Source organism: Podarcis muralis, chromosome 11 (genome assembly GCF_964188315.1).
Source record: "Podarcis muralis chromosome 11, rPodMur119.hap1.1, whole genome shotgun sequence".
Lineage (NCBI taxonomy): Eukaryota > Metazoa > Chordata > Lepidosauria > Squamata > Lacertidae > Podarcis > Podarcis muralis.
Window position 1 is genome coordinate 39,275,757 of NC_135665.1, and position 13,306 is coordinate 39,289,062.

Here is a 13,306-nt window from a genome sequence, read left to right on the forward strand (position 1 = left end):
TAAGGCAGATTTTTTAAAAAATACAAGACTGGTAATAATGAACAAAGACCTACAGAACCATGTGTCAAGGAAATTTAAATATAATAGTATGAACAGCATGTTTGGAGTAATTAAACATTGGTTAATGAATTTAATAATTCAGAGCTCTTATATAAAGCTGATCAATAAAGGGGGTAATTAAACCCATAGCATATTGCATATATTAAGAGTTCCTGTTATGGTTGCCATAGAAACCTTAACTTTGAGTTCTCTTCCATTTGCAGGTTTAAATTTTTAGCCTCAGTGTTGCATTAACATACTATTTTTTTGCATTGAATAAATTTGCCAATAGAGGATTATTAAGGAGCTTGACGTTTCTAAAGTGTCTAACCCTGTAGTTAATCTGCACATCAACATTTTAAATCACAAAAGTATTAATATTCAGCTCACAGAACATTCAAGATGTTCTGCCTTTGATGTGCTTATGCAAAGTTGGTCACCATTTTAAGGCTTCAGTTGCACCAGCTTCCTGAAAAAGCTTCCCCCTTTCCAACTACATGTGTGTTAGGAAAAGGTGCAAACGTAAAATCACTACAGCTTAAGGTAGGTGGGGTGGGTAGGTGAATAAATAATCATTGACTACAAAAAACACACCCTGCAATACAAGAAATCCATGCACATTTTATTAGCCCCATCCTCCAGAGCAGGGTTGCCAACCTGGTGCCCTCCAGATGTCGTCACACTTCAGCTCCCATCAGCAAGCATGGTGAGGAATGAAGGGAGCTGTAGCCCAAAACCTTCTGCAGGGGAACACATTTGCTACTCCTAATCTAAACTAATATCCTGGACCAAAACCCGAGTGTTCTTTATGACTGAGGAATCCTCAGCAATATCAATGGGTTTGGGGAAATAGGATCTTATTGACAGGAGGAGGGCCTCGAAAGGGTTCCTTGGCCCTGCCATACCTTCTAGCACTGATCAAAGAAGGGCTAAATTGAACCTTAGATACCTGACTCTGCCACTAATGAATCCCTACCAATTATCAAGGAGGTGGAGCTAGGACTCCTGCTCAGTTCCAGGGGGATACCATGTCTCTGAGGGTCAGCAGGCAAATCAACCAGATGTGCCTGAGACGGCATGGTAGAGGCTGTGCAGAGAAGTGCCCAGGCACACTGTCTATTTAAGGAAAACTTTCAGGAGATCCAATCTGCTGGGTGTAAGGCCAGTCTTTTGCAGAGGTTTCAGTGTGATCCAGTTCTTTGAAGACTTGCAGCATCAACCTTTAAATGAACGCTTAGGGAAACTGAAGACAACAGTAAAATAATGATAGTCTAATCTTTAGTCTGATCTTATATTGTGTGTGATATGCACAGAAGGATACTGAAAGTCGCATTCCAATTTTCGCCTATTAATTTTTTAGGCTTTAAAATAAAGTTAGGTTGTCATTTAGAAGCTTTGTTATTTTCTTGTCGGGCTCTGTTATTGCCCTGTTTCTTAAAAGTCCATTTTAGAATTGCATTTTTGGTACTATTAAAGGCCTATATTGCCTTTTCAGAGGGATGTTTTTTCACTGGAAAAGAAAATTTCCTTTACTGCTAGCTAAGCTGATCTTTTGGCTTTCTTCCCAGAATGAACTTCAAAGTACTTCATATGGGTATTATATTTTGAAAACTACAATTTTCTCTGTGGAAACTGAACGAAATTAAACCCAATTAATGTAATTTATGTCTGTGCTGCCAGAAGAGAGTATTCAATACGTTTGGTTTACTAGGTCATATTGGTCCCTCTGATATATCATATAAATTAAATTATATGCAAAAATATCAAAAACGTCTTGTTGCAAACTGGCAACAAGAAAGAAGGGTCATGTTCAGGCTATGCGCATTTACTTGGGAATAAGCCCCATTAAACCTTAATGCAGTGCCATTTGAATGTAAGTGCAGACCTGCTGGATCAGAACAAAGGTCCATCTCAGCCAGGATTCTCTTTCCAACAGCAGCTAGCCAGGTGGTTCCCAGAAGCCAACATTTAGGGTATAAAGGCAATAGCCTTTCTCCATTCCTCACCTTGAGCCACTAACATTGAGCTATGGTTACAGTTTCTCTGAACCTGGAGATTCCATTTAGTCATCATGGCTAAGAGTACTCAATTGACTGATCCTCCATGAATTTGTCTAATCCCAGTGACCCTTACCATATCTTAGGGCACTGAACTACGCATCGTGTGAATAAGTTATTTTGTCTGTCCTTAATTGATATCAAGTCAATTATATGTCCCCAAGTTCTATCACAGAAAAAAATACCTCCATCTACTTCTCCAACACCATGCATAATTTAAAAAAAACTGTTATCATATCTCCCCCACCTTAACTGTCCCTTTTCTGAGCTAAAGGTGACTACATAAGGTGCTTCAACCCCTTATTTTCATTTCTCACTGTAATATCTCTCTTTGAAATGGAATGACTAGAACTGTACACACTATTCCACACCAATAATGTGATACTGCTTGTTTTACTCCATCCCTTTTCTAATAAATAGTGTGTGACTACTGCTGTGCACTGAGTTGACCATTTCATTGAACTGTCCACTGTGATCCCAAGTTAGCTTCCTATTTAGTTAACAGCCAGTTCAGATTTTATCACTGTGAAGCTGGGATTCTTTTTTGCCCCAATATGCATTGCATTGTATTTATTTATGCTGAACACTTGCTTTGGCTGCTGTCCCAGAAGGAAGGCTGAATCTTCAACCATTTTGTTGTTGCTTTTGGCAGAAAGGATAAAAAGGACCTTGTTATTGCCAGTTCAGCCTGGAAATAAGTAGGTATTGTGTACCATAGTTAACTGGCAACAGCTACGTACTTATTACCTTTTATATCCTGACTTGGCAATGTAGTTGGCCAGGCCTTTGTAATAAATATTCAAGGCAGCTAGCAAAACAACCCCCCCCCCCAAAAAAAAACCCCTGAAAGCAATACAGAATAATAAAAACAGTGAAGATATTAGTAAAACCACAGAGAAATCTACAACTAAAAGACAATAGCATCATAAAAGGCATTATTCAAGGAAGCAATATCAGGAAAAAAACCCTTTAGAACAAATATGTGCAGCCAATCATATACAGAAATTAGGGGAATATACCACAATCTCTCACAAGACTGTTAGTCAAAAATACAAACATAAACTGGAATTTTAAGGAACACATTATAAGTGCTATGGATTTTGCTGTTCTGTGAATTTCTGTGAATAGGACTGTTTCTGTGTTTTTGCTTTATGATACTAGATGTCTTGGACTTGACAAAGGAGTGTGAATAGCCCAGAACAGGTGATGTATACTCATGGAAAGATGTGTCCCTATGGAAGGAAGCTAAGGTTAGAAAATGACTTCTTGATACATGACCACTGGGATATTCAGAAAAGGGATGAGGGGGCATACACTTCCCAACTCCACATAAGGATGGTGTAATCTAGTTCTGTGTCATTGTGCAAAGGCACAAGAGATAGACTGCAGTTTTGGTAGTTAAGAGAGTTTTGGGGGCTCGGCAAGCTAACAGTACCAGAGAGTGAGGGAGGGACACCCTTTAGATTAAAGACTGATTGCCTACCTGCTTCTCCTCACCTGTAATTGATGTCTATGCACATTATACGGCTGATTTATTCATCTATCTTATTTCACCTTTACATTTTAAGTGTCCAAAGCAGTGTGCAGTGGTACCTCGGGTTAAATACTTAATTCGTTTCGGAGATCCGTACTTAACCTGAAACTGTTCTTAACCTGAAGCATCACTTTAGCTAATGGGGCCTCCTGTTGCTGCTGTGCCGCCGGAGCACGATTTCTGTTCTCATCCTGAAGCAAAGTTCTTAACCTGAAGCACTATTTCTGGGTTAGCGGATTCTGTAACCTGAAGCGTATGTAACCTGAGGTACCACTGTACATCATCCGTCACAATATAAAACGTTTGAAGAAGTCAGAAGCTAGCAAACAAGAAGCATAGCTGGTAAAATACACTTCCTGAGAAGTTATCGGCTGTTATGGCCCTTTAGGTGAGGAGAAACCCTAATAATTCAGAGGGACTTACTTCGAAGTAAATATGTATTGGGCTGGCTCAAGGCAGTCGTGCTCGAAACAGCCCCCCTGACATTAATGTAGTTTTAACTCCATTGCCTTCAGCCGGTCTACTCTACACTTGACTTGATTCGCCTTCGTGTTTCTTAGCCAAGCTGAGGAATTTTAGCATGCAAAATGGGTGAATCTTCCACGGAGCCAACTCTCCCGCTGCCTTTGAGAAACCCTCACACACATAACTGGGTAACATGTTCTTTTCAATACCATGCCTTGCCATTTAATTCCGAAATAAGGTTTCACTCTCCAGGAAGCACCCTGGATCACGTCGAGTTCTCAACCCTCGCCTGGCGCTAAGCAATACCAAGCCAACTCCAGGCGGTTAGTCGCGCTTAAACCCGGCTGCGGCGCATGCGCAGAGTGGGACGGGAGCCACTACTATGGAGAGGAACGCCGCGGAGCGGAGAGAGCGGCGACGGAAGGGCGCTCGCGACGTCTTCGAACACCTTCGCTCCCGCTCTGGCTGGTTCTGGATCCGGGGCAGAACGAGGCCTCAGCCATAGAGATGGCCTGGTGCAAGCGCTTCCGGGTTACTTCCGGAAGATCCCGCCTCTCCCTTCCCTTTCTCTCTAGAGAGGAGGAAGGGAAGAAAACAGAGCCGAGTCCGCTGGCTTCGGAGCGCGCTGGGCCTTGCCCAGTCAGCTGCCTCTCCCGCACCGGAGTAAGTTGAAGGAACGGATACCATTCGGGGGGCGGAGACTTTTTTTTTTGGGGGGGGGAACGGTTTCTACGTGGCCGTTCGCACATTTCCCCCTCAAGATTCTCGCTTGGAAGCGAGCGGGGCGCCAGACCCGGCGGGTGTGTGAGGGAAGGGAGGGGTCGTTTCTCAGATACTCGAGGTGCTGGGGGGAGCGGCTGGGCCTGAGGTACTTGTTCATGGGGGGAGGTGTTAGAAACTCTGGGGAGAGACAGGGTGGTAGACTTGAGGGAGGCTCCCGGCGGTCGCGAGTGCCTTGCGGGGGTTCTGGTGGGGCCCGAAGGCCTGGCCGATGCTCCGGGTACGGATTACCGATAAGGAACAACAGCTCTTGTGACGTCAGTGGTGTTCGGGGTGTGTGTGCTGCTTTCTCTGTAGCTTATCGGCCACCAGAAAGTTGCCTCGCTCGCGCCGGCGATGCCCGCGTGGACTCGCATGTGCTGCCAAATCCTTCGAACGGAGCTGTCTGCAACACAGGCAGAAAGAGCTTCTTCCCAAGGCCGCGCTGAACGGTTGCTCGGTTTCATTAAAAAATAAAATAGAATGTGATGATTCCGTTCTGTATCTGGTGGGCTACTTACGACAGGCAAGGTTCTACCCGAGAGCAAGCTCGTTCACGATTACTGTACAGGGGAAATGCTTTATCCGTGGGGCATGGTCTGCACACAGTGGTGGGGATGTTTTAAGGTCACCAAAGTGGCTGTCAGTAGAATTTGGTGACTGGCACACAGAAATCAGTGATGGCTGTTTAGAGAGAGAGAGAGGCTGTTTAAAAAGATTGGCCTTCTTGGAAAAATTGTGTAGCAAGCTATCTTGGAAGGGAACACACAGATACTTATATGTACGCTGGTACTAGTAGCCTAAAACGAGGACACTGTTAAGGTAGGCATATGGAGATCGGTGAAATCAGTGGGGCATGTTTATTGTTTAATGTGGTTAGGTATGGAAATGACAGGGAATCTTAGAAGACCAGCTTTGCTGGATCAGAACAAACAGGTAGCATCATGTTTCCAACCACAGTGGTTAGCCAGATGCCTGTAGGAATCCCTGTAGGGCAGAGTCATTTAGGAAATGTAGAAATTTTTTCTTTTCATCATGATCCAAACATGTATTTATCAGTGTGTGTTAGGGTAATTGAAGTTGCCCATTACTATGCTTTCTTCATCAGATACCTTCTTTACTTCATTCCTTATCTCCAGATCACTCTGAGTGCTTTGAACAGGGAGATGATAATTTGTGCCCTGTATTAAATTGCTTTTGGGCCCTGATTTAAACATATAGGAGAACAAGCCTTGTTGAAGATGAATCAAAATGGGAGGTTACCTGCGGAAGTAACTCCTACACCAGCAGCCTTTTGGGGTTTGAGTAGGGGTGATCTAACCCAGTTCATCTTGAAAGGCTCCTGAATAAATGTAGGAATAAATGGGAACTTCTCACAGTGGAGGCTAAAAAATCCGTACTAGAACTGGTAATGTCTAACTTTTTTCTTAAGTGATCTAGAGTAATGGATGAGCAGTTGACTAGATTTGCGGATGACACCAAGTTGTTCAGGAACACGAGGAAATTGCTAAGAAGTCTAATGAGGTGAATGAGCAACAAAATAGAAAATAACGTTTAGTTATGAATAAATTGGTGCCTGTTAGTGCAAAAAATCTTAACCATGTTCATGTACATACTGACTTTCTCTGAACTGCTAGTAGCTGGTCACCTGGTGAAATTGAGTGGCAGTAGATTGAGGATGAGTAAAATAACATTTTACTTCCCACCTCATAATTGTGTGTGAAAATTTGCCACAAGTTTAGATGGCTTTAAAGGGGGATTAGACAGATTCATGAAGGACAACTCTATTAATGGTTCTTAACCATAATGGCGAAATGGGGCCTGCTGTCTTGTGGGCACTGTTTATGCAAATATAGACAGATTGGCAAGTGGAAAAGTGGGTCTTACACTCAGATCTGTGGAGTTAGAAGGGGCCAGCAGGGTTATGTAGTTAAGCCTCCTGCAATGCAGGAATCTTTTGCCCAATGTGGGGCATGTATCCAAGACTTGTGATAGTAACAGTCTCGTGCAACTGGATTCAGCATATTCTTTTATTTATAAAATTTGGAGGTTTCATTGGATTCTAAACAAGTTTAATTTTTGAAGGGAAAAATCCCACTTGGATCGTTGTTTGGCACATTATTTTATTGGCATATTGTTTTATTAAATTGGGAGATGTCATTAGAATCTATAGAAGTTTTAAATTCTGAAGGAAAAAGAATGAATTTACTCTTATAGAACAGTTGGCTCCTACTCCTTTTTCAAAAGTGGGATCTTGTTTATAGAGGAAAACATATAAATGTTTTTAAAATTATTTTCATGATTGATTAGTCTTTATTTGCTTGTAGAGTAGTTGTGGGTGCTGTTTATGAACATTGGGCATTTCAAGGTAAGGTATCTGGTCTGCTTAGGCCTTAAACCCCCCCCCCCCTTTTAAAGATCATGAATTGGAAATATTAAGAGTGCCTACCTTGCTTTCCCAATGCATCTGGAAAATAATAAATACAAATTTTGATGTGTCTGTGCTTGTGAATATTTAAGGAAAATTACGTTGTAACAACACGTTATTGCCAAAAATCACTCAGAAGTTATCAGCTTGTAGTAATGGCTAATATATGTAAACCTTATGACTTACTTTAGTTGCCTGATTTCAGTTTTTTCTTTTTTAAATAATAGGTAGAAGAATACATGTTTACTTTCAGCATAGAAGAGCATGTTCCCAAATTCTTCCAACTTGGGTCATCCACCCTTCCCACTAGAACATCAACAATACAACTTCTTCATTAATCTTCCAGTGAACATACCTCCTGTTCTCTTTCACCAGCAATTCCAGAGTACAACGTAAGTATGGTAGAATTTTATTCTGAAATTTGCTGCCAGAAACAAATCTTGGATTTTTAAAAAGCCTACTTGCAGTGTTAACATTATGACGTAAACAACCACAGAGAAGCAATTTAATGTCCAGTTGAGCTTTAGGTTTGCAGTGAAAATAAAGTTTGAGTAATAAACTTGAGTAGTTTGTATTTAATCACAGCACTGAATGGTATCATGCATGTTCACTTTATTACTTAAGTAGTTATTGTCTGAATGTTTAAATTTAAATTCAAAATACTGGTATGAATAATCATACTGCATTTTAATCTTCCTAGAACTCCAGTAAGTGGTAATCTTCTGACCATCCCACCTGTTTCACCTCCACCTTTTGCCTATAGAAATGGCAGCCCAGTGCATACACCAGCTGCACCTGCATCATTCCGAGGCAGAAAGTAAGTGCATTCTGTGGTTCTCTTCCATGTTATGTTCCCTTAGAATAAAGCACTATAAAATAATATAAATATAATACTGAAGTGGCCCTATTAAAGGTGTTACTCTTTGAGACATTTTATGACATTTTGCCCACATTTTGTTTATTATGATGCCTATCTTGTTAGATGCTGACACACTCTCAAAATGGGAAGTCTGGAGTCTTTTCCCACCCAGCTGTATTTCTCTACTGTTCTTAAGGGTGCATATTGCTATGTGTTTGAGGCACTGTTCATGCGTTTTTTTCTATTTGCAACCACAGAAAAGCTAGGGAGTGACTATTCCCTTCCCATACCCACAAGGGAAAATGGCTGTGAACACATCTGTTGTAGCTTTGGTAACTTTACTGAAAACAATGGAGTCATACCATATGCAGATAAACAGAAGAGACCCTGGCATTTTTAGGTGTTGGTCCCTGAATCTTTACTGGTATTTTACAAGTTAATAATATTTTCAAGACCAGAAGCAGTATGATGGACTGGATAGGCTTTTGGTCTGGTCCGGAAAGGCTGCTCTTATGAGAATGTGTGAACCAGATTTACTGCTGTACTGATAAGGGTGAAGTGTGTGAGGAATAAGAACTGGCCAGGATCTTGAGTCATCATCGTCCCCCATGGACTACTTCCTCTTCCTTCCCACTTTTATCACAGGGCACACATTGCACACAACTTCTCACTGTAGCACTCTCTTCAGATTCAGAACTTCTCTCTTGAATAGGAAGTATTTCACAAAAACACAACTGTATTTGCTGTGCATAAGAATGGCTTGGCAATTTGATCTATCATTGTCTTTCTATGGGACACAAATTGAGCACTTGCACATTCTTTTGAGTTCCCTGTTTTAAGACTTTATTTGCATCATATCAAAGTTGGGCATTCCTCTTTAAAAATAATACACAGTCTTGCTAGAATATTCACAGTGATTAATTGGTAGCATTGACAGTTCAGCCCCCCCCCCCCCCGCTTGCATATTTAAGTACTGAAACTGGAATAGTCAAACCCCTCTTACATTTTTAGGAGGCTGAAAGATCAGGATGTTCCTTATCAAGTGAAGCGCCAGCGATTTCATTCACCTCATCATGAACCTGCTTCAGCTAACCAAGTAGTGCCTTTACCAGAAGATCACAGGCGGTCATTCCCTGGATCAATTCCTTCGCCATTATTTCCAGCACATTACATCTCTGATTTGACGGGATGTGTGCCACCCTTACAAGAAGCTTCATTTCCTGACCTTATAGAAACTGCACTCCCTGTGGCCAAAGATAAGGTAAAATTGAGAACGGGTGCTCTTTTCCTTTCTATAAAGTTTTCTGTGCAAGACAGTGGCTCCCAAATCCTGGGCTGCAAGAGGAGCTGAAGGGTATCTTAAAGAGCCAATGTGTTGGAAACATTTACACTGAGTCTTAGAGCAAGGATGACTCTTTGAGCAAGTATAGATTGCCACTCCTGCCGTCAGTCAATATAGAACCAGTAACACCATTCCCAAGGGAGGGAGGGAGAGTGTGTTGGGATTCATTGCCACAGCCAGTGCTTTTTGTAAAATAATAATAATAGTTAAAATATAATTGAAGAATGCTGGGGAATGTGCATCTGAATTGTCACCTTTGCCCCTGACTGCAATGGGAATGGCAGAATGTTGAAGGATAATAGTAAATGATTTATCCTGTAGTTGCAAAGAGGATGCCTGCTTCTATTGTGGGAGCAGATTGAAGGAACACTGCTTTTAATAGTAAAACTTCCACAGTGCTGATCGTGTTCAAGCAGCAATAGTAATACTATGCAGCCATGTATTATTGCAGCAAGAACAACAATTTTAATTGCCTGTGTGCTGTCCAATAACAGATGTTTGTCTGTAGAATAGCAAAGTTTAGAGTGCCTTTAGTTAGACCAGTCTCACTAATCAGGCTCCTGCTAAATCATTTATTTACAGTGAATTCTTGTATGACTTTGATAGGTGATTTGGGGGGGGGGAAACATTTTTAAAAGTGTGTGTGTACACAAATGTATTTACTATATATGTATAAAAGATCATACTGATAGTTGTATAGTAAATGCTGGTTTGTTTTTTGCACATGTTTAGCTAAGTCAGCAAATACTGGAATTATTTCAAGTGTGTCAACAACAAACCTATGACTTGAACAAAAAAGAGCTTTGCCGAACACAACTCCAGAGAGAAATTCAGCAGATCTTTCCAAGTATGTTATCATTCCATACATTTCTGACACTCAAATAGCCATGTTTTTAATTATTCCCTTCTTCTAAAGAATAAGATTTTGTTGTATGGTTCTTTCCTTGCAGATAGTAGACTCTTTTTGGTTGGATCCTCGCTAAATGGATTTGGTACTCGTAGCAGCGATGGTGACCTGTGCCTGGTGGTTAAAGAGCAGCCAGTAAGTACTAGAAGGAAAACCTGCTCTCTGTGAAAATAGCTTTCCAAGATTCTTAGCTTTTTTCTGAGAGAGGTTGGAAGGAGAGCTGCGGTGTAGGAAGGGGCTGTGATGCCAGAGATCTTTAACAAATTTAGTTAAAAGGAAATTAATGGAACTCTAAACCCGAGTCTTTTTCTTTTTGCATTTTCTGCCCCTGCCTGATGACTTGGGCCCCCAACAAATCATGGTCAAGTGCAAATATTTTTATACTTGTAGAACGGTGGTGAAGAATTGGCCTGGTCCTTATCTCCCTTAACCCTTACAGGCCAAATATGATAGGTGGGCAGGGCCACCCACTTACCTTTCGATCACCTGACATCACAAGGACTTCAGAGTGGCATGCCTGTCTTGCAAAGAACCCTGCACAGTACTTTGAACTACTTCAGATCAGTTAATAATTGTTCTTTAAAGCACTCTGAGCTCTTTGCAAGTCTCTTCAAGAATTTACTGGCTATGGAGTTCCCAGGGATCCTGCTTTTCTGCTGCGATCAACTGGCTGTGGAGTTGCCCATGGAGAACTCAATTTTGCAACTGATCCTAGCTGGTTTATTTTCACTGCCAATCAGCTGATTGGCGAGACAGCAAGCCACGTCACACGTGGGATAGGTGGACGTGGTTTGGAGGAAGCAGCCAAGTTGGAACTGGTTGCCCCCAGGCCAAAGGTTCCTCATCCCTATGGTAGAGGCAGTTCATATTACCTGGCTGTTCCTTCTGCCTGCTGGGCAATCAGATGCATAAGGTCACATACAGCCGCCCCACCAAAGGTATACTTGCAGAATTTATGTACTGTATGCATTCTTTTCTGTATGTGAAGGCAGAAAACAAGACAGCTGACACAAGACAGCTTTTTAAGAAGAGGGGAGGCACACTTCAGAGGAGCAGAACCTGTAGCAAAAACACCCAAAATGAATCTGCTTCTCTGTAGCCGAGAAGAAAAAAGGGCAATTAGTGATGGATCATATGCATTTTTTAAAAAAGAGTACCTCTTAATAGAATGGAAACTTCACCAGATAATTTGAATAAAATAATCACATTTCTGGAACCATACTATCACTTAGATTAACAATGTAACTGCATTACACGCTGCATTAGCTTTAATCGTGCTTTTAAAAAGACCTACTTGCATTATTCTCATTCCTCATGAAAGCTGTTAATGATTAGCAATACTCATTATGCAAATACACCTTATTCAAGTAGGGGTTTAAGTTGTATTCCAGGAAGTGCAACTTAACTCACAGTGCCTCTCTTTGGTTCTGAAAATTTTTTTTCTGTTTTCTAATCTTAAGTGAAAAATGGTGTGTGAGCATAACAAGTATTTTTTATGTAAATAACAGGGCAAGATCACTCTGATTATTTTATTCGCGGTATCTCACACATAATATAGTTACATAATAGTTACATAATATAATTTGGGGGCCTGAGGTGGAAAAACCAATGTTATATCCAGGGAATGAAACACATACACACACACGACACTTATCTGTCCTTTAATGATACCTCCAAACTGGACTCTTTACTTCGGGTATGTTGTAGGATCTGCCCTGAATGGGACTCCCAGTGTGTTCTTATTCAAGCACCGATCATTTTAACCCTTTTGGTCTTGTTTCATAAATGACACATGAAAGTTACGAATGCATAGGTTGTTGCAACGGTGGATGTAGAAAGATGTGATCTTTTAATTAGCTTCTATTTAATTTCATGTGTTTTTAACAGATGCCTCCCCTGGTTTGTTTTAATAGATATAAAATATTCAGGGTTGTATCCAACACTGCCATTCTACTTGCACAACAAAACCTCCCCCTCTTCCCTGCAGCCCCCTGCACACCATCAAAAACTGCTGCAGAAGGTTGGGGGACCCTCTGAAGCAGATTGTGTGGGTGCGTGAGAAGAAGAGGGGAAGTGGAATGCAATTCATGCACTTCTAGATACAACCCTCACTCATTTCCTGAATGCATCTGAGTATTAATGGACGTAATTTATTTCAGATTAATCAGAAGACTGAAGCAAGACACATACTCAGCTTACTCCAAAAACACTTCTGTCGGAAGCTTTGTAAGTTCTAGACTATGTTATAGTGAAATGATGGTTGGCTAATGGTTTGTGATATGCAATAATGGGCAAGAAACCCTTACATGAAAAAGTTTAAATTTAACTTAATTAAGACTGCATTTATGCCTGCCCAAGTGAATGGCTTGGATTTGAGGTTCCCCGCAATTCATTATTTAAGGCATATCTATGCTGCCATTCATCACTGGTACCAAGGTGGCTCACAACAATACAAATATATTTCTCTTAAAATCAGCTCATTAAAATAGAACACAAATACAAAAGCCGTAGTAAAGCCACCCAATTGTACTAAATGTTTGACGTAATCCTAGTTGGTCCTTACGTTCTTTTGGAAGAGGGGAAGAGGTCTGACCCGGGGGCGGAGAGAAGGAGGAGAATTGGCTGGAGCTCCCCTTTGCAAGGTGAGCTGTAGTGGGCTCCCTCAGCACCCTTTGGGGGGGAATGACCCGCGCATGTGCCCTGGGCGGCGTTAACATACACTCCGCCATTGTTCCCTTCTGGTTATCTCAAGATGGATCTCAGTAGACTGGTCACATTCTACAATGTCTATATAAGGGCATGGATGGTGTTCCTACTGTTCTTGAGTTGTTTAAGGCTTTATAAGGAAACAAAATAATAATAATAATAATAATAATAATAATAATAATAATAATAATAATAATAATAATATCTTTA

The 13,306-nt window shown here is 41.1% G+C and overlaps 1 protein-coding gene across 2 annotated transcripts in view; it reads left to right on the plus strand.

Moving 5' to 3' along the window:
* Positions 1 to 4,626: 4,626 nt before the first annotated feature.
* TENT2 (terminal nucleotidyltransferase 2) overlaps positions 4,627 to 13,306 on the plus strand; it is a 33,414-nt gene continuing 24,734 nt past the window's right edge. The window contains exons 1-8 of one of the 2 annotated variants that reach the window (XM_028748361.2): positions 4,647 to 4,758; positions 6,287 to 6,378; positions 7,510 to 7,674; positions 7,983 to 8,099; positions 9,153 to 9,402; positions 10,216 to 10,330; positions 10,434 to 10,525; positions 12,550 to 12,616. In XM_028748361.2, the coding sequence (XP_028604194.2) occupies positions 7,547 to 7,674; positions 7,983 to 8,099; positions 9,153 to 9,402; positions 10,216 to 10,330; positions 10,434 to 10,525; positions 12,550 to 12,616 (769 nt within the window). In that variant the 5' untranslated portion in view covers positions 4,647 to 4,758; positions 6,287 to 6,378; positions 7,510 to 7,546. Of the gene's footprint in view, positions 4,759 to 6,286; positions 6,379 to 7,509; positions 7,675 to 7,982; positions 8,100 to 9,152; positions 9,403 to 10,215; positions 10,331 to 10,433; positions 10,526 to 12,549; positions 12,617 to 13,306 lie in introns of both variants that reach the window. The other variant, XM_028748360.2, reaches the window with a different exon arrangement.